This window comes from Podarcis pityusensis (assembly GCF_964106645.2).
Source record: "Podarcis pityusensis genome assembly, chromosome: 13".
Classification (NCBI taxonomy): Eukaryota; Metazoa; Chordata; class Lepidosauria; order Squamata; family Lacertidae; genus Podarcis; species Podarcis pityusensis.
The window spans coordinates 34,042,442-34,065,876 of NC_138038.1; the positions used below are offsets into that span (position 1 = coordinate 34,042,442).

General features: G+C 47.8%; 3 protein-coding genes across 10 annotated transcripts in view; 1 reads left to right on the forward strand and 2 right to left on the reverse strand.

Annotated features, from left to right (window-relative positions):
- Positions 1-7,665, reverse strand: part of LOC308461606 (serine protease 33-like) — a 326,492-nt gene extending 318,827 nt beyond the window's left edge. Inside the window, exons 1-5 of one of the 2 annotated variants that reach the window (XM_080978658.1) lie at positions 5,381-6,491; positions 3,753-3,779; positions 3,035-3,200; positions 1,438-1,715; positions 639-817 (exon numbers count right to left, since the gene is read on the reverse strand). In XM_080978658.1, the coding sequence (XP_080834784.1) occupies positions 639-817; positions 1,438-1,715; positions 3,035-3,200; positions 3,753-3,779; positions 5,381-5,438 (708 nt within the window). In that variant the 5' untranslated portion in view covers positions 5,439-6,491. Of the gene's footprint in view, positions 1-638; positions 818-1,437; positions 1,716-3,034; positions 3,201-3,752; positions 3,780-5,380; positions 6,492-7,038 lie in introns of those variants that run through there. The other variant, XM_080978657.1, reaches the window with a different exon arrangement.
- A 108-nt stretch (positions 7,666-7,773) lies between these two features.
- Positions 7,774-17,414, reverse strand: LOC308461608 (serine protease 27-like). Of its 7 annotated transcripts, none has more exons than XM_080978662.1 (7): positions 17,327-17,414; positions 14,801-15,061; positions 12,873-12,899; positions 12,605-12,773; positions 10,369-10,646; positions 9,094-9,269; positions 7,774-8,236 (listed from the first exon to the last, which is right to left on the reverse strand). In XM_080978662.1, the coding sequence occupies exons 2-7, from the start codon at positions 14,850-14,852 to the stop codon at positions 7,997-7,999; spliced, it is 942 nt and encodes a 313-aa protein (XP_080834788.1). In that variant the 5' UTR covers positions 14,853-15,061; positions 17,327-17,414; the 3' UTR covers positions 7,774-7,996. The 7 variants fall into 7 exon arrangements, with proteins under 7 accessions (XP_080834788.1, XP_080834790.1, XP_080834787.1 ...); XM_080978664.1 differs by lacking the exon at positions 17,327-17,414 and adding an exon at positions 17,020-17,306; XM_080978661.1 differs by lacking the exon at positions 17,327-17,414 and adding an exon at positions 16,720-16,860.
- A 91-nt stretch (positions 17,415-17,505) lies between these two features.
- On the forward strand, positions 17,506-23,066 carry ELOB (elongin B). The gene is made up of 4 exons (XM_080978686.1): positions 17,506-17,664; positions 20,892-21,026; positions 21,686-21,794; positions 22,712-23,066. The coding sequence occupies exons 1-4, from the start codon at positions 17,662-17,664 to the stop codon at positions 22,822-22,824; spliced, it is 360 nt and encodes a 119-aa protein (XP_080834812.1). The 5' UTR covers positions 17,506-17,661; the 3' UTR covers positions 22,825-23,066.
- Positions 23,067-23,435: the final 369 nt, after the last annotated feature.

Genomic DNA, 23,435 nt, shown 5'->3' on the forward strand with positions numbered 1-23,435 from the left:
TTTAAATACCAGTGGAATCAGATTTCTCCCCCATTTCTAGTTCCAATGGCCCATTTGCAATATCTGAATTTGCAATAATAAGCACTCATCTGGAAGCACCCACTGTCCCTCTTGTGTTGGAAGGCTCCAAAATCTTGAGATAAACCTCTTGCAGAAAACAAGGGGCGCTTCCAGACAACCTCTTTATTGAGCATTCCCATCCTGCTTTCTCTGCAGGGAGATTAGACGATGTTGGCTATTTAATGAGCATCCGTTCTGATTTCTCTGCAGGGAGGCTAGACAAGGTTGCTTCGATGCAAGTGTTATATCCCACACTTTCCAGTGCTTTCTTGATCACAACAGTCTGATAGTGTTTTGGGAAAACTCCCAATCAATAATAATTGTACCACCTGAATTTGCCAGTATGTGACTTGAATTCCCACCTAAAAGCAGTGGCTTGTCTGGAAGTGCCCCAAAGATCCACTTCTCTCGGAATCTGTATTTTTAAGGACTGAACTGTTGTACTGAAGCCAGATTCTGGCTCTGCCCTGATCTATCCTAATCCACAGTCACCCTCTCATCCTAGCTGCCAGTTGCTTCCTCCCTGACCCCTCCCCAGTTTCCATTGCCCTTAATCTTCTGTTCTGATCCACAATTACTTGGCAAGTGTCTTTATTTCCATCTGGGTACCCAGCACAGATCATGTCTTTGTAGATCAACCGGTGGCCCAGAGGCACAGTCTCGGTGCCATTGGAGTCCTCGTGGAACATCTGATCACATTCCTCAGTGCCTAGGATTGGCACTTCCAGCTCCTGCAACGTCCGAGCCATGAAGTAGCCTAAGACAAGGAAAGCAAAGGACCAAGATCAGCCACAGACTCACTGTCCCTTAACAGGATATACCATTTACACCAGACATAGTGAACCCCTTTTTTCAGCCTAAATGCAGTTCCCCTTTGGGCAACTTCTGGTCATAGTCAGAGTTAAAGAAGGTAAAGGACCCCAGACAGCTAAGTCCAGTCACAAATGACTCTGGGTGGGGTTGCGGCGCTCATCTCACTTTACAGGCCGAGGGAGCCAGCGTTTGTCCGCAGACAGTTTTTCCAGGTCATGTGGCCAGCATGACTAAGCTGCTTCTGGCGCAACGGAACCCTGAAACCAGAGCAGCGCACGGAAACGCCATTTAACTTCCCGCCAGAGCATTTATCTACTTGCACTTTGACGTGCTTTCGAACTGCTAGGTTGGCAGGAACTGGGACCAGGCAACAGGAGCTCACCCTGTTGCAGGGATTTGAACCGCCAACCTTCTGATCAGCAAGCCCAAGAGGCTCAGTAGTTTAGACCACAGTGCCACCCGCGTCCCTTTGCCAGTCAGAGTAGACCCATTTAAATTAAAGGACATGACCAACTCAGGGCCATTCATGTGAATGAAGCAGGTGGCACTACAACCCGTTCTTACCATCTGCGGAGATGAGGCCCCAGCCAGTAACCCAACATGCCATCCCTACAGGGAAGGTGTCAGGATCTGAAGAGCTCGGAAGGCAGATAGGGGAGATGGTTCGGGAGAAATTGACTGCCTCCTTCAGCTGCATCAGGGCGATATCAGCACTAAGTCCTTCTCCAGCATAAGACGGGTGTACTATGATCCGACTGACAGCAGAGGAGACCATGCTGGGCGCAGGCTTGGGGAGCTCGTATTCTCCCAGGTTTACTCGGAATTCGGGTAGGTTCAGTGGCCTGTGAGAGACAAGGAACAATAAGCATCTTGTGCGGTAGGAAGGCCTGGATTCAAATCCCACCTCAGCCCTGATGAAAGACATTCTCTAATCCTACTCTGCCCCACAGGTTTGCCTGGTGGGTAACTTGGGGTTATTAACTGTCAAGCACTTTGCACCCTAAGGCTGCAATCCTATAGCCACCTGGAAGGGAGGAAGCCCAGAGCCAGTCCTACCATTTGATAGAGTGAGGCAGCTGCCTCGGGCAGATTATTTCAGCTGTAATTAAAGAGCAGCAATTGATAGGACCTTTGTTCTTGTGGCATTTTTACGCCCACACAGAGTACTTTTTAGGCCATATTTACAACATACGTGTAAAGTGCTATGTTATCACTTTAAATGGTCGTGGCTTCCCCCTCACAGAGCTACAATTCTCAGAATGGTTTACCCATGGATCCCTCTTCCCAGGGAACTCTGGGAACTGTAGCTCCATGAGAGAAATAGGGGCTTCTTACCAGTGCTATTCTTCCAGAAAAGGAGGTGCCAGAGCTCACCACAAACTTCTTCCTTGTTCTCGTAGAATAGCAATGGTACCCACCTGAGAGGTGCCAGAACTGAACTCCAGTGAGCTCTGACTGGGGGGGAGGGGACACACCCTGCTGCTAACTTCTCTCAGCATGCTTAATAAACTACAGATTCCAAAATTTTGTGGGGGGAGAGAAGCCATGACTGTTTAAAGTGGTATAATCGTGTTTGTCTGTATTGTGTCGATGTGCTCTAAAATGCTGCCCTGGGCTCCTTTGAGAGGAAAGGTGGGATATAATCAATCAATAAAAAAATTAAAAAACTGAACTGACTTGACTTGGGGAAGGAGGGAGTTGCCATTTGCTGCTCTACACCAGGCACCAAAATGTCTTGTGTCATCCCTGAGAAAACCCAACGGAACTTACTTCTGAGGAGCCGTTTATGTATGTTGGGTTGACAGGCAGAGAAAACTAATTACAGTTTTGTTCTCATCGTCCTCTTCCCTGCTGAGTTCCCTAAGGGCATCCCTGAGAGTGAGGCAAAGAAAGCCACAGGCAGGGCAACCCCCATTACCGGCTGTAAAAAGGAAGGCAAGCAGGCAGGGGGCGCTGAATGAAGTCAATGGGGCAATAATACACACATTCTCAGTAACTGAGATAAAAGAAGACCATCAGAGCCAGTGCCGTAAATATGTTCCTAAATCATTGCAAGCATCAGATCGGTCCCTTCCTGAACTAATAGTGCTCCTTCTCCCTGACACTGTCCTTCGACCGCCCTCTAGTGGAGCAGTGCAAAGCCGCGTCCTTTCCCTCTCACCCTTCAAAGCAATGAGCAGCCGTCACCACCCACTGGGACGAGACCAGGCTTCCTCCACAAATGTGCAGCCGGTTCCTTCGTATGCTGGCTTGCCACGGCCATTCCCCTTCGTCGGCCTTCTTCCCCCCGATGATCCGAGGGGCGAACACGTGGGGCCGTCCGCAGGCTGCAAAGGAACGAGGGAGAGGCGTCAGGCATGGGGCAGAGAGCGGAGGAGAAGCGGGCGAGCATCACCCTCGACGACGTTTCATTGCAATTCTGCAGCAAATGTAAGCCACGCTAAATGTTGCGGCTAATAGTTTTGTCTTCCCGGGGCAGAGCTGGGAGCGGGCAGCTCTGGCTTGGGATGCTGCTGTGCAGAACTTGCCTGCAGGTGGAGGACTGAGGTGGCAATAAAACGACACACGGGCGTGCGAGCCACTTGCTCTAGTCAGATCACTGTCCTCCTGTGTTTTCCCAGTGGCCTTAGAAATATGTCCATCTTCAAACTGGCGGACCCACCAAAATTTTCTCTTGGTTGTTGTTTTTTAAAAGGAGAGAGGCAGAAAGAGTTGTAGGAGGGGGGAGAGGGGGCCCGGGATATTACACAAAATGGGGTCTATCTCTCTGAGTCCAGGGAAATGGAAGCAACTTTTCCAGAGGCACCTTGGAGCCTGATCCCACTGATTTCTTGGAGGAGGAGGGGTATGGGTATCCCTTCCCAGAAATCCTCTCTCACCTCTTTGTGTGGAAGCATTTTCAGCACCTGCAAGAGAAAATGAGACAGGGTCAAAATAATGGGAGATGATTGGTATTAGAAGGCGGAGATTGGACCGAACACTTTTGTCCTATTCCTGACAGCCCCACCCCCTCCCCCATTCCAAAATCTGCTCCGTGGTGAAATGCCACTAAGCCTGAGGTGTGGCAGAACACCAAAGGGTTGTTTCTTCTCCAGGACTGGATTTCATTTATTCATTCATTCATAATTAAATTTCTATCCCATCTTTCCTCCAAGGAGCTCAAGGTAGCATATGTACATGCTTCTCCCCGCTCCATTTTATCCTCACGACAACCCTGAGAGGTAGGTTAGGCTGAGAGATACTGACTGGCAGCGCCTGTTTTACATATAAGCTAAACAAGCTATAGCTTAGGGCCCCACTCTCTTGGAGGCCCCCCAAAAAAATTAAAGGGGGAAAAACTGGATGCACATTTCCAAAATATAGGATAAAAAACAAATAAAATAAATCCTACATCATTTTAAGTTAGAGCTTAATAATTATTTCACTATTAATATAATTCTTCTTAATTGTATTTCACTATTAATATACTTCTTCTTAGTTGTATTTCAGTTCAACAATTACTTTTATAAAATACATATTTTGTTATGTGCAAATGGCTTTAGATACCTATTGGGTCATGGGTTGGCAAACTAAGGTCCGTGAGCCGGATCAGGCCCAATTGCCTTCTAGATCCGGCCTGCTGACAGTGCCAGAATCCAGGCAGCCAGCATAGCGCTGGCGTGCGATGATTTTGCGACTCAGTCAGGCTTGGGGGTCAAAAGTGAGGAGGGCAGCTGCTTCAGACAAGCCCCTTTTCCATTTGTTGCGCTTGTGCAGCAATCTTTTCCTCCAGGATGAGGGGTGGGGAAGAGGGGAAAGGAGCCACAGTTCGGATTTCCACCATGGAGCTGCCTGCGACTGACCTCAGGAAGGGCAGTTGCGGCGGCAGGGGCTCGGAGGCGCCTTGGGAATGATGCCCGCAGGTGTCTGTGATGGTGGTGCTGCCCGCCAAAGGAAGCGGGGAGCGCCTGGGCGGCTGCACTCGGACACAGTTCTGCGCTCTGCTGGGGAGGCCACTCATTAGCTACAAGGTGCAAGCCATGGAAAGGTAAATAGCCAACGCCTTGTCTTCCTTCACACGGGGAAAAGAACTTTTTTGCTTGAGCGGCACCGGCCTGACTTAACGTGGCCAATGGCTTTTCCCCTCACCCACGCATGTGCACATGCTCTCCAGGGCTGACAAGAATGGCGCGCTTACCTCAGCCCCCCACCCCACCTTATGAGAAAATAATAACTGTCAATGTGTAAAATGCAAAGGAACCAGCATAGGTATATGAAGGAGCACCCCCCCCCCAAAAAAAGGATCACATTTGGGCAACTGTGGGGTTAGTCCCAATAAGGGTTTTTGCCAGAAATGTGGGTCATAATCATGGCAACATATAGTCCCCACACACACACAAAGTCTGAGGGACAGTGGACCGGCCCCCTGCTGAAAAAGTTTGCTGACCCCTGTATTAGGTCCATAAGTTACCATTTGGCATATATTCAAGAACAAAAAACAGTGGCAATTTGTAAAGGGCCCCATTACCTTCAGTAGCCTCATCAAACCTAAATCCGGCCCTGCTGACTGGTGAAGTGAGCTTCATGACTTGAGTGGGTTCTAGTCTAACGTTCTACACCACACTGACAACAAACAACTCCTTCTCTCTATCATTGCATCACCGAACACGGAACACAGAAGAAACCCAAAGCTTTCATGAGGGGTATGGAGGCAGAAACCATTTTGGTCCAGCTGAGGCAAATCATCATATGCAAGCATCCCAGTATATCATTTGGGAATTTTATAGCTTCTAGGGTTCCCTGCTGTGGCCCATTCCCTTCTCATAAGAAGACCCCTGCTGGATCAGGCCAATGGCCCACCTTGTACAGCATCCTGTTTTCACAGGGGGCAGCTCTCTGTGGGAAGCCTAAAAGCAAAAGCTCACTTGAGATTCCCAGCAACTGATACTCAGAGGCATCCTGCCTCCAACAATGGAGGGAGAGCATAGACATTGTGGCTGGCTCAGCTGGTAGAGCATGAGACTCTTCATCTCAGGCTCATGGGTTTGAGCCCCACATAGGGCAAAAGGGTCCTGCATTGCAGGGGGTTGGACTAGATGACCTTTGTGGTCCCTTCCAACTCTACAGTTCTATGATTCCGTGCTCCATGAAATTGGTCTGATCTTTTAAAGCCATCCAAGTCAGCAGCCAATGCTACTTCCGGAGTTTATGTGCCGTGTGGAGAAGTCCTTTCTTCTGTGTGTCCCAAATCTTCCAATATACTTCTTGTAGTAGCCTTGCTCCCAGATCCTTCCACCTCACAACCTACCAGAGCCCCCCAACTCCTCTTCCATAGAATTGGATCATCCAAAGAAAAGCAGAATGGACAGCCCAGGTGAGATGCGGAAGAACTGCTCCCCTCTGGGAAAGAACAGGGGTTGTTCTCACCTCCCCAGGTTGGTTAAAGGTTAAAAAAAGGTAAAGGACCCCTGGACGGTTAAGTCCAGTCAAAGGTGACTATGGGGTTGTGGTGCTCATCTCACTTTCAGGCAGAGGGAGCCTGCACTTGTCCACAGACAGCTTTCCGGGTCATGTGGCCAGCATGACTAAACTGCTTCTGGCGCAGCGGAAAACAATGACGGAAACCAGAGCGCATGGAAATGCCGTTTACCTTCCTGCCGCAGCGGTACCTATTTATCTACTTGAACTGCTAGGCTGGCAGGAGCTGGGACAGAGCAACGGGAGCTCACCCCGTCACAGGGATTCGAACCGCCAACCTTCTGATTGGCAAGCCCAAGAGGCTCAGTGGTTTAGACCACAGCACCAGTCCCCCCCCGCCTAGTGGCTCACCTCTCAGCAACAGCAGCAGCAGCAGCAGAATCTGGGAACAGCAGAAACTCAGCATGGTAATCCTGCTCCGAGGTCAACGAGGGAAGGAGAGAGCGCTGGGCTTGGTTGCTGAAGCACCCTTGGCACAAAACCCAGAGCAGCCTCTTGGTGTCACTGGCTGCCAAGTAGCTAAATCCAAGCTGTTGGGTGCTGCCGTCCACCACCCGCCTACAGCCACCCAGTGAAGCCAGCTCAGCTGCCTACTTTTCACCACTGGGAGAGCAAGGCTCCCTAGCTCTTTCCATCTCCACCACTGTCTCTCTGGTTGGGGAGCAAGGGCTAGTGAGCTCTTAGTTCATGAAACATGTGCACACCTACCTGTTTGCATGCATAGATGTGTGCCTATTGTAGGATTACCATAAGCTACGGAGGATGGGGCTCCTATTTCTTTAAAGTCACGTGGAACAGAGAATTTCAGTTGGCGTAGTTCATTCTTCAACAGAGAGGGGAAAGCTGCTCTGCACGCCCACAGAAATTCTTCCTTCAACATCATACAAAGCTACACATTTGTTCCTGGGCTCCATTCAAGTTGCTGAGACTGACCTTTGAATGGTTTGTGATATGGGCAATCAAAGGACCAATCATTCCTGGAACCCTATGCCCAGGATCCAAATTTCATAGGGATGGTTTGGAGGCACCCCCAATAAGCAAAGGAAGGACTTCTCCACCAAATGTTGCAACTCCCCACCCCTGGAAGAGGTTCTGCCCCAAGCTAGTCGATCACTTTTTCTCTAGAAGAACAGATAATCACCACTTAAGTACAGTACAGAATTTCAGTACTAATATTGGCTTGTTGCAGGGGGCCAAGGTTGTCCCCATATTCAGCCATCAGGTTTTATTGGTATTACCTGTGTTCTTTCTCTGGATGCTTTCTCCTATACAGCTAACCAACATGGTGCCCTTGCGACAATGTTGGACTACAACTCCCATCAACCCAAGCCAGCATTGCCAATGGTCAGAGATGATGGGAGTTGTAGTCCATAAAACATTTGGAAGGCACATTGGCTACCTTGTTTTGATTTGTGTTTGTGCCTTTAAAACTCTGGTTCCTCCTTACATTTCCAGACATTTTATTTTTCAAATCAAGCTCAGTCGCTTCTCATCTGTTGAGCAAAATAAGGTAAGGAAGAAGGCAATAGGCAGATCGGTCCCCCAGCGGAAGCTCAGTCTTTGAGGGTCAGCATTCAGACCTTCTGAGCTTTCTCTGAGGACAGGCCAACTTGCAAGCCAAAGCAAGATGGCCACAGTGAAACACATTGGGAGAAGGTAGGGTGGGTCACAAAAGGACATTGGTTAAGGCCAGGAGAAGGAATGGAATCAAGAGGGTAACCAAACTGGTATGGACATCAGTGGCTGCCAATTTCTCATGTGTAGTGTCTTCAATCCAGTCCATGAAGGAGGTGACTAGGGTGTAGATGCCGGGTTGAGAGCTCTCCACACAACCAAATGTTATGCTCACTCCAGTCAGGAACCAGACATCATTCTGCTGACAGACTAGAGGTCCCCCTGAGTCGCCCTGCCAAGAAAAGGAGACAGGGTCTCCATTACTCTCTTGAGAAGAGGCACCAAAATGCACAGAGGGTTTGATAACCTGAAACAAATTGCATGAATGTGTTTATTTATCACACTGGTGTCCATTCCTGTTTCTCGTTTTCCAAGTTTGAAGTTCAGTTCTCCACATTTCCACATCAGCTGGCAACTGTTTTTAATAAAAAAAAAGTCCTCATGAAATTTAATCAGTGTTTGAGAGCAAATTTCTCCTGATATGAATATTTTTGTACACCATTTTGCCTAATATGCACATTTTTTGCAAAGCAATTGCCTCTGATATAATTCAATTTTACATGTTATTTTGACTAACGTATGTATTAACGCACACACTTTGCTTTGGCACATGCATTTTTGTACATATTACTTGACTGGGGAACTACACTGCCAAAAAAAGCCCCCCCAAAACATATTTCAAAGGATGGCTGTGTTTGTTTTGCAAAGTGCAAATAAGGTAGCTTTGCCTTAAATGCAAACCGAATTTTAAAAAAATTCCCTTCTCTATCCTAACAAACTGGCATTATATTATGTGACATATTGCTGCTATTCTTTGAGATAATATAAGATCAACACCACTGCCTGTATTTCTGGACTCTCTTGGAGTGTGGTGGGATGGCACTGTCATGACACATACCGCAAAATTTACCACTACACCACCGTCTATATTTTCCAGGGCTGGACACTGCTACTGAAAACAAGTTTTGGTTCGGCTGCGATGACCACAAACTCACAATATTTCTGCCATCGTAGCCTCACAGGCTGCTCCTGTCCCCGCCCTGCGATATCCTACATCATTGCTATAATACTCTGGTTCATGATTCTTACAAAGCAGGCATGCTTCCCAACTTCTGGATACCCAGCACAGATCATGTCATCATAGATGAACCTGTAGCCCTTGGGGATGGTCTTGTCACTACTTATGTTGTGATAGACTCCGTTGCAGTCTTCAGCTTCTACGATCAGCACTTCCGCCTTCTGTAGGGTCTGAGTGACTAGGGAGCCTTGGGCAAAAGAAAGGAAGCATAAGGCACAGTCTCAAATTTCACCAGACAACATTCATTACAGCCTTACTGGTTTTTAAGAGCCGACCAGCACATAGTTTGCTGGTTTGGAACACAAAGTTGCCCAGCTTGTAAAGGATGGGCATGTTCTGAATCAGGCTTCATTCCCCACAAAAAAAATTCTGCAGCTCAGTGAAACAGACCACGCTAGCTCTTTCATCAAATCACAACAAAGTGATTAACAGTGATACCTGCATTGCAAGGGGATGGACTAGGACTCTTTGGGTCCCTTCCAACTCTACTATTTTATGGTTCTATTGGGAACCAACTTAGTAGTCAATAGCACCTCCACCAGGCTGGAAGGTCAGCTCACTAGCTGTGCAACTATGCCCCTAAGAAGTGAGGGACGGGCCAGAAGAGGAGGTGGCCTGTATCCACCTGCATCCTTTGGGTCATGCTCTCTGCCAAGGCCAGGTGGAACTTAAGACTGGCTTCAGGGTGAGGTTCAAGCTGGGCACCAGGCAGCATCAAAGCTGAATGCAGGGACCCAAGCCATGCCCCACAACCACAAAGCTACTTTGTTGATTCAGCAGGAGCAAGCTGAGTCTCAGCCCTCTAGAACAGCAGCACAGCTGAGTCTTCATGGTGAACCCCACACATCCTGGAAGATGCTACCTTGCTTAAAGGAGACCAGCTCTCTCCACTAGCCTCATGCTGTGATGGGGTTGTGTGAGTCTCTGGTCACGCTTGGCCCTCCATGGAGTCTTCCCAGTCCAAAGATGGCAGTGCCACCTCCTTTGGCTGGGGTCATGCTGGCCCTACGGGTTCCTCTGGTAGAACTGCTTCTGGGGTGCACTTGAAGGGGACACTGAAACCTGGTTCCTGACACTTTTCTACCATGCTTTCCCCTACTTGTGATCATTGTTATGGGGGCGCTCCTGCCATCTTCCCAACTTCTTATCAACACAGTTTCCTGTCTTCCTAGCCAATATGATTCCCAGCCTCCCACCTAAACCCTTCTTCTCCCCTAAAGCCACAAAACAGCACCATCATCTCCAATAAACAGCCTGACTTAGCAAGACCCCAAGCTCGTTCTTACCTCCTTTAAAGGGGACGCCCCAGCCAGCAAGCCAGCACATCATCCCTCCATAGAAGACAAAAGGTTGAAAAGTATTTGGGAGGCAGACAGGCAAAATCATTTTGGAGAAATGCACTGCGTTTGCCAGCTGCACCAGAGCAATATCGGCACTAAGGCCAACTCCAGCATAAAACGGGTGTACTATGATCTTGTTGACGCTGGATGAGAACATGGCAGCTGTGGGTGCAGTGAGCTCATATTCCCCCAGGTTTACTCTGTACTCACGTACATTCAGTGGCCTGTGGGAGACAAGGAGCAATCAGTGACTTGTGCAGTGGAAAGGCTTGTGTTCAAATCCTTACTCAGCTCTGAAGTTCACTAGGAATCCTTTGGAAAGGAGCCCACTCTATCTTCAGAGGGTTGCTGGGAGGCTAATCATCAAGTAGTTTCCTCAGAAGAAAACCCATCCCCCCCCCCACACACACATATAGGATTTGCTTCCATAGAAACAGGCTTAGATTTTCAGAGAAAAATGGATGAAGTTCCCAAGCGCTGTTCCTGGCTTCTGACACATGCTCTAAACCATTATAATACACCAAATAAGGCTTTAAATCAAGCAGACACTGTGCACTCTCCTTCCTCGGAGGTTTTTAAGCAGAGGTTGGATGGCCATCTGCCATGGATGTTTTAGCTGAGATTCCTACATTGCCGGGGGTTGGACCAGATGATCCTGAATGTCCCTTCCAACTCTACAATTCTATGAATCAGCTGCCAGCATAGTAGTGTTAATTCTGCATTTGACATGATGAACTTTTAACTATGAGTAACTATTATAACTATTATTAATGTTGTATTTTATTAAAGTGAATTAATATTACACTTTAGAGAGTCACATTTCAAGTTGTTAACTCTAAACATAGTTTCCAAATTTTCCCATTTTTGGTATCAGGAACATGGATTTCTTTCACTGAAGAATTTCAGTGGTGATGCTGGATCACATGGTGTTGATGATGATTTGTAATCAGGCCCTTCATCCCAAAGGAGCTCAGGATGGCAAATAGCAAAATGTTAAAACAGCGCAAATTTAAAATCAAGTAAAAGCATTTAAACACAATTTAAAACCGTCTAAACGAATTTAGAGCATCTAAGAATCCTTTAAAAGCAATTACATTCCCTCATCAAATTCAGGGTTGCCATGACTTGTACCTCTCGGCCATCAAATGCCGAGGAATGTTAGGAATGTTAATAAATTTCAAATGAAACCAATACAGAGGGAAACAGGAGCATCTCACCAGGGAGGGCATTCCATAAATGGGGAACCACCAGTGAGAAGTCCCTGTCACACCGTGTCATAGGTCAATGCTAACTGGGCAGCAGCCAGAAGTGGCACCACCAACAGGGCCTCCCGGGCCAATCATATGGCTCGAAATGGTTGATTAGACAATAATAATAATAATAATAATAATTTATTATTTATACCCCGCCCATCTGGCTGGGCTTCCCCAGCCACTCTGGGCAGCTCCCAACCGAATATTAAAAACACAATACAGCATTAAGCATTAAAAACTTCCCTAAACAGGGCTGTCTCCAGATTTTTTTTAAATGTAAGGTAGTTGTTTATTGCCTTGACATCTGATGGGAGGGCGTTTCACAGGGCAGGCGCCACTACCAAGAAGGCCCTCTGCCTGGTTCCGTGTAACCTCACTTCTTGCAATGAGGGAACCGCCAGAAGGTCCTCTGCGCTGGACCTCAGTGTTTGGGCTGAACAATGGGGGTGGAGAAGCTCCTTCAGGTATACAGGACTGAGGCTGTTTAGGGCTTTAAAGGTCAGCACCAACACTTTGAATTGTGCTCAGAAACGTACTGGGAGCCAATGCAGATCTCTTGGGACCGGTGTTATATGATCTCAGCGGCCATTCCCAGTCACCAGTCTAGCTGCTGCATTCTGGATTAATTGCAGTTTCCGAGTCACCTTCAAAAGTAGCCCCATGTAGAGCACACTGCAGTAGTCCAAGCAGGAGATAACAAGAGCATGCACCACTCTGGCGAGACAGTCTACAGGCAGGTAGGGTCTCAGCTTGCATACCAGATGAAGCTGGTAGACAGCTGCCCTGGACACAGAATTAACCTGTGCCTCCTTGGACAGCTGTAAGTCCAAAATGACTCCCAGGCTGCGCACCTGGTCCTTCAGGGGCACAGTTACCCCATAATAATGGTTGGCTGCACTGATCTTCCCAACAGGCTGCTTTCGACTCACCCATCAAAGCAATGGGCAGCTGTCACAACCCACTGAGATGAGATCAGGCTTCCACCGCACACATGTACCCTGTTCCTTCGGATGCTGACGGTCCACGGCCATTCCCCTTCATCAGCTTCCTGCCACCCAGATAAACGAGTGGTGTGCTTCACTTCAGGCTGGCCGCAGGCTGCAGGAAGGAACCCGGAGCAGTCAGAGGGGCAGGGAGCAAAGCTAAGATTGATGAACACCTGCCCCTTGTAGCTATGGACTCACATATCTTCCTCACCTGGTTGAGCAGAATTTTTATTGGTACCTGCAAAAGGAAAGGAGGCAGGAGTCAAGAAGGCAGGGTGGGAAATTGTGAGCATTAAGGTGGAGCAGTGGTGGCTGGTCCCCATTGGGACTGATAGGGTGGGAGGCAAGGAGGCCAACAGTAGGTGGTGCCAGAGCTGGCAGAGCCAACTAATTTTCATTTTGCCCCCATCCTCCTCCCTACTGAATTCTACAAGGGGCAACACCAAGGAGGAGAAAGCTGCCAGTTAGTGCTACCTTCAGGACTAGAAGCAAGGAAGGAGAATGAGACTTTGTGCTGACCACCAGGCAAGGGCTTTTTCCACCAGGCAAGGGCTTTTTCTACCTGCAGGGGGCAGGGGGAGAGCCAGTGTGGTGTAGTGGTTAAGAGCGGTAGACTCATAATCTGGTGAACTGGGTTCACGTCTCCGCTCCTCCACATGCAGCTGCTGGGTGACCTTGGGCCAGTTACACTTCTCTGAAGTCTCTCAGCCTCACTCACCTCACAGTGTGTTTGTTGTGGGGGAGGAAGGGAAAGGAGAATGTTAGCCACTTTGAGACTCCTTAGGGTAGTCATAAAGCGGGATATCAAATCCAAACTCTTCTTCTTCTTCTTCCCTGGTAAAGACCCTGATGTTGGATAAGATTGAGGGCACAAGGAGAAGGGGACGACAGAGGATGAGATGGTTGGACAGTGTTATAGAAGCAACCAACATGAATTTGACGAAACTCCAGGAGGCAGTGGAAGACAGGAGCGCCTGGCATGCTCTGCTCCATGAGGTCACAAAGAGTCAGACACGACTAATCGACTAAACAACAACATTATGTTATTGATATTTATTGTTTATAAGCCACTTTGTGACTCGTGTGGATGAAAAGTGGCATAGGAAGGAAGGAAGGAAGGAAGGAAGGAAGGAAGGAAGGAAGGAGGCAGGCAGGCAGGCAGCTGGGGTTTGCCTGAGGGTAGACTGATGTGATGGATAGTCTCCATGGAGATGAGCCCACAGGAACGCCAAGCTGGTCTATGGTGAAGTGTGGCCATGTCAAGAGCATGACAGAGCAAGTCACTAAAAAGCCACCAATGGCCAAAAGGAGATACCTTGGGAAGCTTCTAACACAGCAATGAATCTGCCTCTGGGGTGTGGACAATAAACATCTTCTGAGTTTGGTAGCACAGAAATAGGTGCACGGAGGAAATCCAAACCTCCCAAAAGTCGTTGAAAGGCAGACCATGTTTTGGTCCAGCTGAGACTTAGCCACAAGTCTGATCATACAGTACCAGAAAACAGAATTCAAGTCCTCCCACGTTCCAGACTCTGGGCTCCAAATACACAAAGACATCTCTTTTCAATCACACATTAGAATTGCCAACCAGATTCTGGCAGGGTCCCAGTGCATTTGATTTCTGCTTGCAAGGGATCAACAAGTGAAATATTCCCCAATATTGCATCTCCAAAAGAAAAGCAACCCATTTGAATGTTTCCATAAGATGCAGTGGGTCTGGCAAGGGCAAAAAGTGTTCCCAGAGCAGAGGATATAGTTTAAGTATTTGGGGCCCTGGATCTCATTTCTCAAGGCCCCTTAATTCCCACCAAACTTTCACAACTGCTTTAACAGCTAGAGTCCGCACCTAAGAATCTGCATATCCCCTGGCTTCTAGGGCCTCTTGCTATGACCCACTGTCCTCTCAGTTAAAGTATCCTTGCCCTTTTGCTTCTTCCACTTTCTATCCCAACCCCAATTCCTCTCCCCCCCCCCAAGAGAATCTAGGAGTCCTGGATCATTCCTTCCCAAAACAAGCAAAACTGGCAGCTCAGATGGGACACAGAATGGCTGCCATGCCTGGAGGGAAAGAGAACAGGGGTAGTTCTCACATTCCCAGGGGACCACACAGACAAATATACACCACTCCTGATGCCTCACCTCTCAGCAACAGGAGGAGGAGCACAATCTGGGAAGAGCAGAAACTCAGCATAGTCCAGGCAGCCCTGGATCATCCAACTCTGATGCCAACCAGAGAAGAGACTGCTGGGCCTGACTGCTTAGTCCAAGCAACCTTTGCAGGATCAGTGCACCAGGGAAAGGACACAACCCAAGAGCTGGTGGTTATTGTCCTGGTGGAGTCTGCTTAGCTGTTTTTTCAACATCTACCACTCCATTCACGATATTTATTTGCAGAAATTTCTACACCACCAATAATGAGAAAAAGGATAATGTTGGTGAACAGCATAAAACAAACAATAAAACATGACAGTAATAATACTGACCTATCTCATAGGTGGGGGGGGGGGTTAGGAGAAATGAGGTAATATAGAATTTGGGGGAATAATATAAAATTTGGAGGACTAATACAATACAGAATTGGGGGGATGGCTTCTGATCACAGGTTGTGGTCTGCCCTGCCCTCTATTTAAGCCAGCAAAGCACAACCGCTGTGCTACAAAACCCAACAGGTAAATGATCTTCAGCTCTGCCCGCAGTAGCACTCAGTGTAAACTCAAACACCATCCCATCTCCTCCCAGCCTTTATCCACATCCCAGCCCTAAAGTTGTCAAGGCCCCCAGCACCCCAAGGCCTGAAGGGCAAGGGGGTGGGGCTTGTGGTGTCGTGATGAGGCAGAGCCACATGATGTCAAAAAGTTGTAAACCCCTGAAAGTCAAAACTCTGCTATAAGGTAACAGCAGCAGGCAACGGGGTAGATGAATCTGTCATTTCAGCTTTTCCCAGTCATTACACATTCCCTCCTCAAAAATGAACATTTCTCCTAATATTTGTATAGTTGTGCACAATTGTTCCTAGTAGAGGCATGTTTTGCAAGCAAAACCTCCTTAACTCCCAAGTCCAATCTTTATTTCTAACAAACAAAACAATACAACTGCTTCAAAGCAAAGTGGATGGAGTGTGGGTGGAGGAATGGAATGGAGTGGTGGGGCAGGACAGGGCATGGTGGACTAAACACCTCACCCCACCTCCCACTGGTCAAATAAAATATTGATTGGACAACATAGTGCCTGCTGGCCCCTGGTGGCGAGACATGGAGGCACATGCAGATATGCCTAGCAGCCATTTGGTCCAATTGCCCAACTTCATTGTATACTTCAAAATAGTCAATAATTTGTACTAATTTTTGACTCTGGAAGGTGGCCTCGTGGCCGTGACATCAGCCTGATGAACTCCCCACCACCACCCCATTTTGCTTCATCCCCCTGCTTCATATAACATTTTGCCTGGTGAAGAGCTCTGCGGAACCCGAAAGCTTGCCACGCTTCTGTGGCATTTGATTTAATAATGTATTAAGATTTTAGAGGAGTGTGGTTCCTCATGGGGCAACATGGCTACATTTGTTTTGTTTTTTTACAGAACTTGGTTGTATTTGTATGCAGATTAACATTTTCAAAAGGCACTCCCAACATTTCTCCAGATGTTTTCAAATGTACACTTTGTTGAACCTTGAGCCTTAAATTTAGGCTCAATACTATGATTGGGAGCTTAAACTGGTTTGTTAAGCAGGGTCCTGGGCAGCTCACTGGCTGGGGTTTCTCCTAGGCTAGAGGAAAAGTGAACGTTGATACATACAACACAATAGAAATACCAATTTCCCAGTCACCTGGACAATAGGGAGAAGCAAGTGCAAATCTCAAGTGCGATCACAAAGCGTACGTGTCAGGAAGATGGCCTTTTCCTGATATGCAAGGTTTACACGCGCAAGCTTGTGGCAAGGGGAGAGGTTGTGCACAGGTTAGGGAATCCTCACCTCCCTGTAGTCATAACTGACCACACCCTGGAATAATCCCTTATCATTGAGACTCCAGTAATTTTGTAAAAAGCTGGCCCTTTCTACCTGTAGTTGTCAGATTATGGCTACATGTAAATGTAACGATGCATTTTGTCGCGCATAAAAATCGCACAGGGATTCCACAGGTCTCCTCCAAAAGCAGTAATGAATGAGTCAAGGAGTGGTGCAAAGAGAAGAGCCTCTCTTCTCCAGCCAGCATCCAAACTGTCAGTTGGCTGCCGTTATGAGGGAGCTATGGACTCAATAGAGTCCATGAAACACAATGCTACAAAATGGTGGTCCTTCCAAGAAGTGGGGGGGGGGTCCTTCTCAAGATGGCAGCAGCCTCAGTCCACAGTTGACCACCTCATCCCAGTGATCGTTGGGCAGCCTCCTTTGGCTCGGGGATGCGGAAACGACCTTCCTAAGATGGCTCCCGGCGATCGCCGTTTCTATCCTTGCTTTCTAAGGCTTGCTGTCAAGGCTTAGACAGGGTTAAAACACCAGTGATAAGGATTAAATGCTTCCCCGGAGAACAGAGAGACGCAGGAGCCTTGACAGACGGATAGCATGACGGCAACCTTTGACCTCCCCCAAACTGGCGGAAGCAAGCCCCCCGCGCTGCCGCCTCATAAAATGGGACTTGGGAAAAGAATTTATGTGCGGAGACGACCTTCTCAGCATGGCTGCGTTTGAGCGCGCCCTTCGCAAGATGGCGGCGATTCCTGTCATAACCCGCCTGCCTTCCTCGCCCCGCCCGCACCACCACCACTCTCCGCTCTCTCTTTTATCTCTATGGTTCCTTCTCGAGCGTCCCTTTGACTTAGTTGTCTATGGTCTTTCGCACCCAATCGAAAGCAGCCGAGCGCTCCCGAAGCGCATGCGCCGCTCCGCTCCTTCCGTCAAACCCGGCTGGGCCGTCCCGAGGTTGCGGTGCATGTTGGGATACTGGGGGTTCTGCTGCTTTTTCCTCTCTGGGGGGTCTGGGCTGAGGTTGCGGCTGCAGAGATGGTGAGTAGGGGAGGGGGAGCATGAGAGGAGGGAGGGGGGACAGTCGGCAATAATAACAATAGTGCTGGTAGTAATAATAGTGGCAGGGATAGGGATACTCTCCCTCCCACTTCCTCCGCCGGCCCCCGCCCCTCCGTCGGCCCCCTTCACCCTTTTCTACACCCCCCATACCCCAGGTTTAAGCATCTCCCTCCCGACCCCCAGCGCCTCCCCCCCCACTCCGCCCCATCTTCTTCATATATTCATTTCTTTTTGCCCTCTTACCCTCCAATCCCCCTGTTCTCTGCCTCCCCCTCACCCCCTACCATCTTATTTCGTGGCAACCATCCCTTTCCCCTTTTTGGGTGGCAACCCTTTCCAGCCCCCCTCAGTTTCCCTTGTCCAAACGGGAGGAGGTCCCTCCGCGTCTCGTCCTCTTCTTCCCTTTCCTGTTTCCCTCTCTGCCCAGCATTGGGTGTGTGCGCTCCCTTGTTGTTGTTCACACTAATAATAGCGTCCAGGCGGTGTTTTTTTTAATCCTCCCCTTCCTCCATGAAGCCCAGGGCCGTGTTTGTGGTTCTGCTCCGGCCCCCGAAATTTAATGCTTACAACAGCCCTGTGTGGTAGGTTGGGCTGGGAAGGGATGATTGGCACACAGTCGAGCAGGAAGTTTCACAGTCCCCGCCCCTTTTTTCTGGGAGAATCTGAACTCTAGCCCCACTCTAGAATGCACCCATGACACCCAATGACCTGGTTATAGTCCTTTCTGTCTTTCTGCAAAGCATGCCTCATTTCTACTGTCACCCACCCACCAACATCTATCGTGTTTTGGTAATTCTGGCATGCCACAAATGCACGTTAACACACACAGACTATGGTTGCATAGACTATGTGTTGTGGAGCATCACTAGCAAATAGGGAAGAGGATGAGATTCCTGTGTTAGGTGACCTCTTATCTAAGATTTCCACCCACTCCCTAGTAAGGTTAAATGAGCTGTTTGACACTTCTCAAGCAAGGTTGTCCATGCTGCTTTATGTTGACAAAAAAGCCAAGAAGAAGTTGAGGGGAGTGGAAAATGCATTCAATGATATTTCAGGATTACAGGAGTGACAAGGAAAGGTTGAAGAGCCTGAGTGCTCTTAGTTTGTGGAGCAGGATGGGGGAATAAGACTTTTCAATATAAGAGGTTGCTTGAAGCAGGATGTCAACCTACAGCCACTGAGAGTTGGTGAGAGAAAGCTGTATTTGTTCTATTATTGTTTTTGTTGTTATTTTACTCCATCCTCCTTTGGGCTTCAAGGGGTGGGACGGGACTTGGGTCTCATCCTGTCCTATAGTGGGTCAAGACACCAATCTTTTCTTGTTTCCTAATTAAACTTGAGAGAAGGGGGAAAGTGTTTGAAGGTGGCTTCTGTGTCTGAAAGTGCAGAAGACAATTGCTCTAGGGAGCTGAGGGAAGCATACACAGTCATTCTCACCCGACCCCACGCAATGTTATCGTCAAAACCACACTGTGAGGTATGGTAGACTAAAGGAAAGTGACTAGCCTAAGATCACCCAGTCAGCAATAGTGTCATACAGATTTTCTTACTCCGGGAGATGTAACCAGCAAAGGATTGGTTTGTGTAGAATGGGTTGATTAAGCATCAGATAAGAGAGGCTTCCTTTCATGGTGAAGGGGAAGCTAAATGGCCTTTCAGGGACCCTCAAATTCTTAATGGAAAGGTATCCAAGACAGTCCTAAGATTTTCAACAGAGGAGAAAAGACTTTGGATTACACCTCAAAGAAAATGAGGTGGAAAATGATGCCCACATATGTGAGAACAAAGGCTAATGTGGATACTTGAAATTATGTATCTGCATTATATGCAGTGTCAAAACTGCTACACTACCTATTGTGGGGTATTATTGATTTAGAATTTGTCAGCCCTAAAGAGGAAAGATGTTGAGTCTTCCCCTGAAACAAGATCCAGTGAACAGATTTAGAAATCAAAATACTGGGCCGATGGGGAGGAAACAGTCTGCATTTGGAGCTCTTTATCACTGTTGTTACCGTATTTCAGTGCATGAACATTTGACCTTGCAATAATGAGACAAGTTGGGGTTCTTTCAGTTTCAACATGAATGGAGACTGTTCCATGCTAGTTTAACTTCTTAAAGGATATTTATTTATTTTATTTATGAATTGTTTCCTATGAAACATCTGAAAGTGATTTAATTAAAATACAATAAAAACATTAAACCACTGCATATGTAAAAAATAATTTTGGATCCCATTAGAATAAAAAAAAACCTTCACTTAGAAGGCTAGTTGAGAGAAGTAAGTCTTCCACAGGTGCTGAAAAGCCAATATAAACACCACATGATGTGCAGCAGTTGCTGTCCATTGAGCACTTTGACTTGCATACCTGCAAAATGCTGGTTAGTACCATGAAAACATGGTATTAACCTTGTTTACCCAAATTCAAAAGAAATAAGTTACACCTGGATGCTGTCATTGTGCCCGGGGCATGTTGCACCTTGTGCCAAAAGAATTTTAAGGACTAGTCTACACATGCAGCAGAATGAGTTGGTTGGATACTGAGGTGGTAGAGCAGACTTTACCACATCAGGACGCAGGTGGGACACCACACTTTGGACTGCTCCTCCATGTAAAAACGCCCTGCAAGCAGAAAACTAGAACACCAGAAAGAGAGGTTCTAGGCTAGTCGTTTTCTAACAAAAGTGGAGTTGTTTTTTGTTTTTAAACTTGGGGGGGGGTGAAAATGTTGCTTTTTCCCCACCTACAGTCTGAAGTGGTTCAGTGCCTTCCACCAACTTGTACAGCTTTCAGGGTGTCTTTGTTTGGTTCAAACAACTGTTAAGGAGAAGATCACCTTCACTGCATGCAAAAAAAAATCCTGGGTTGGTGTCTCCAGTTGAAAGGATTGGGGAGATGGTGGTGGGAAAAGCTGAAGCCATAGAAAGCCAGTGTCAGTCAGAGCTGAGCTAATAGGTCAAATAGTCAGACATAGTATAATGCAGGTTTCCATAGTTGCTCTAACATGTAAATAGCCACTCATATGGACACTTGTGAAAGGTCATAACTGCCTTTATGGAAGTGAGTAGGAACGCTCTTGAGAACTTAGAGGTTCTCTCTTCTTTCTTTTTAAAGTTATAAATGGCTTCCATGGCTCAAGCTCCTGAAAAGGTGTTGTGCATCAGAGAATACTTGCTCACCATCCATTGCCACTTTTCCATTTGACAGGACGTCTTTTTAATGATCCGACGTCACAAGACGACCATCTTCACAGACGCCAAGGAGTCCAGTACGGTGTATGAGCTGAAAAGAATTGTTGAGGGGATACTTAAGAGACCCCCAGAAGAACAAAGGCTATACAAGGTAACGGGGGGTGCTTTTTCTCACTGCAGAGCATACCCCAGTATTCCCTCTATTGCAGCTATTATAATAACGGCTGGTCTGGTCAACTTTTGTATATGGTGTGGGTGGAGAGAGAGATAATGTCCTTTGCCTAGGCGGGCAAAATTATCTCAGGGCCAACCCTGGGCAGCGGTGATGCCCCTGGGATTCCCCCTCGTCCTTAGTCCCTGCCCTCTCAGGGTAATGCCACTGCCCACAAATGGAGTGGAGCAGAGCTGAAGGCTGTGGGGGGCCTTCCCATTGTGAAAAGCTTAGGGTTGCAGATTTACCAAACACGTTGGCTTAATTTTTCCCTCCGCTCCTCTCACAGCCTGCTGGAATGCCCCAGAACAAGTCTTGAAATATCAGCTGTACCCTTCAACCCTACTGTTGCTCATTAAACACCCATCCCCATCACTCCCCCCCCAGGATGCATGCTTTTGTGACAGTGGTGTGTGCCTTTGCATGCTCCAATCTGTTATGGGGCCACATTGCAGCCTGTCCTCACAGAGGCAATCTCTGCTGTTCTTTACCCACCCCACTGCAGCAGAAGTTGTGTTGTGCTACCAGGTTAGTTTTTGGGGTTTTTTTTTGCATTGCTAAGATTTAATTTGTTGTGCAATTGCCACTTCACCCTCCAGGATGACCAACTGTTGGATGACAGCAAAACCCTCGGAGACTGTGGCTTCACCAGCCAGACAGCACGACCTCAGGCCCCAGCAACAGTTGGCTTGGCCTTCAGAGCCAGTGGTGAGTTGGGGTGTTTTGCTTTCTAGATTTGGGAAGGGGAAGGAATAAAAATTATTTGTTCCATGCATCTGTTGTTTGCCCTACAATTTGGGTACTTTTAGGCTGACTAGCCATTAAATCACCTGTTGCCATTCACGTTGGTGGAAATTATCAGGGCACCCGTTGCCTTGTGCAGGAATGAATCGGTGGGAAGAATCTGGATGCTGCCAAATCCTTGGCTTTTTCTCATGACCCTTTTTGACAAGGCAAATAGTGTGTAGCTGCTGCTGCTTTGGGGCAGAAAGCTGTCTTGCAGCGCAAAGGAATATGGAGGAAGCCGATAGGTAGTTTCTTTCCCCTTAGTTTGCAGGAGGCAAAGCAGAGAAATGCTACAATAATTTCACCCAATTCAAAGCATCTGTGTGAAACAGTATAGAAGTAAAATCCTCTTTTTAAGAAAGACTTGTGTTGGGGCTGATGTGGGAGTAAGCAGCTGCTATTTTGCATCGCACTCTGCTCACCCATGCCTTTACAAAAGCTTTCAGCTCAGGGGTTGGAAACCTCAGGCCTGGGATACAAATGCGGTGCTCTCTGCCTGGTCTTCAGAACTCTTCCCCAGGACACATCCGTGCACCAGCCATGCTTTGCATCCTCCTTGTGTCTTTTTGAGTGTCTGAAACCTGTCCTTGAACTTGCGGCGATGCCTCTCGTTTGCCTAGATAGAGAGGGGTGTGCGAGTGTGTGTTGAAAATTAGCCTACTGTGCAAATGGAAAATTTGCCTTTGTTGCGCTGCACTCTTTGACCGCAGGCCTTGTCCACCACCCTTGGGCCGCTCTTGGTTGACTTTTGGAATTGTTTGGTTCCAGCCTTGCTAGTTGCCAGCTTGCACAAATTCAAACTTACTGTGCCGTCTTCTCCTCTTTCTCCTCTCATGCAGAAGATGCCTTTGAGCCCCTCCGCATTGATCCCTTCTCCAGCCCCCCGGAGCTCCCAGACGTGATGAAGCCCCAGGACTCTGGCAGCAGCGCCAACGAGCAAGCGGTGCAGTGAGAGGCCAGAGGGAGACGGAGCGAGCTGCACAACCCGTGGCGCCCCTTCCCCACCACCCACTCCCTCCCTCAACCCTCCAGCGTGGAGAGAGACATGGCACTGTCCCACCCCTCCAATCCAGCTCCCCCTTTTACTCCACCCCTCTCTATACAAGACCACACCTCCTTCCAAGCCCCTCCCCACTCATCAAACAGAGCAATGTTTTCATTTTTGGTTTTGGAAACAATAAAAGTTCAGCTGGTTTTTTTTTCCCCTTGTCTTGTGTTGTGGGCCTGTGCTATGAAACACAAAAAGAACCCTGCTTTTGGGGACTGGGATCATGTCGTGACAACTAGCGAAAGTTTATGCCACACTGAATTTGTGGTGGTCTTTGAGATTCCAGCAAGCAGTCTTACGAGACCTTAAAGACTAGGACAGGCTCCCACTCTGGAATTTGTTGTGTGCTAAAAATGCTCTTCTAAGCCCCAGGGTAGGTATATTGTCACCGAACAAATGTTAATAGCCATCTCCCATCATGCTGGTGGGAACTTGAGTCCAACAACTTTTTTATTATTGGATTATCACATTGCAGAGCCAGTGTGGTATAGTGGTTAAGAGCGATAGACTCGTAA

Excerpts from the sequence above, each read along its gene's own strand:
- ELOB (XM_080978686.1), top strand. Across the intron at positions 21,027-21,685 it reads AAGAACAAAGGCTATACAAG|GATGACCAACTGTTGGATGA; the intron begins GTAACGGGGGGT and ends TTCACCCTCCAG. Across the intron at positions 21,795-22,711 it reads CTTGGCCTTCAGAGCCAGTG|AAGATGCCTTTGAGCCCCTC; the intron begins GTGAGTTGGGGT and ends CCTCTCATGCAG.
- LOC308461608 (XM_080978660.1), bottom strand. The coding sequence starts at position 16,873 with ATGCTGGCTGGAGAAGAGAGGCTCTTCTCTTTGCACCACTCCTTGACT. Across the intron at positions 12,774-12,872 it reads TAAAAATTCTGCTCAACCAG|CCTGCGGCCAGCCTGAAGTG; the intron begins GTGAGGAAGATA and ends TCCTTCCTGCAG. Across the intron at positions 10,647-12,604 it reads GCTGCCCATTGCTTTGATGG|GCCACTGAATGTACGTGAGT; the intron begins GTGAGTCGAAAG and ends TGTCTCCCACAG.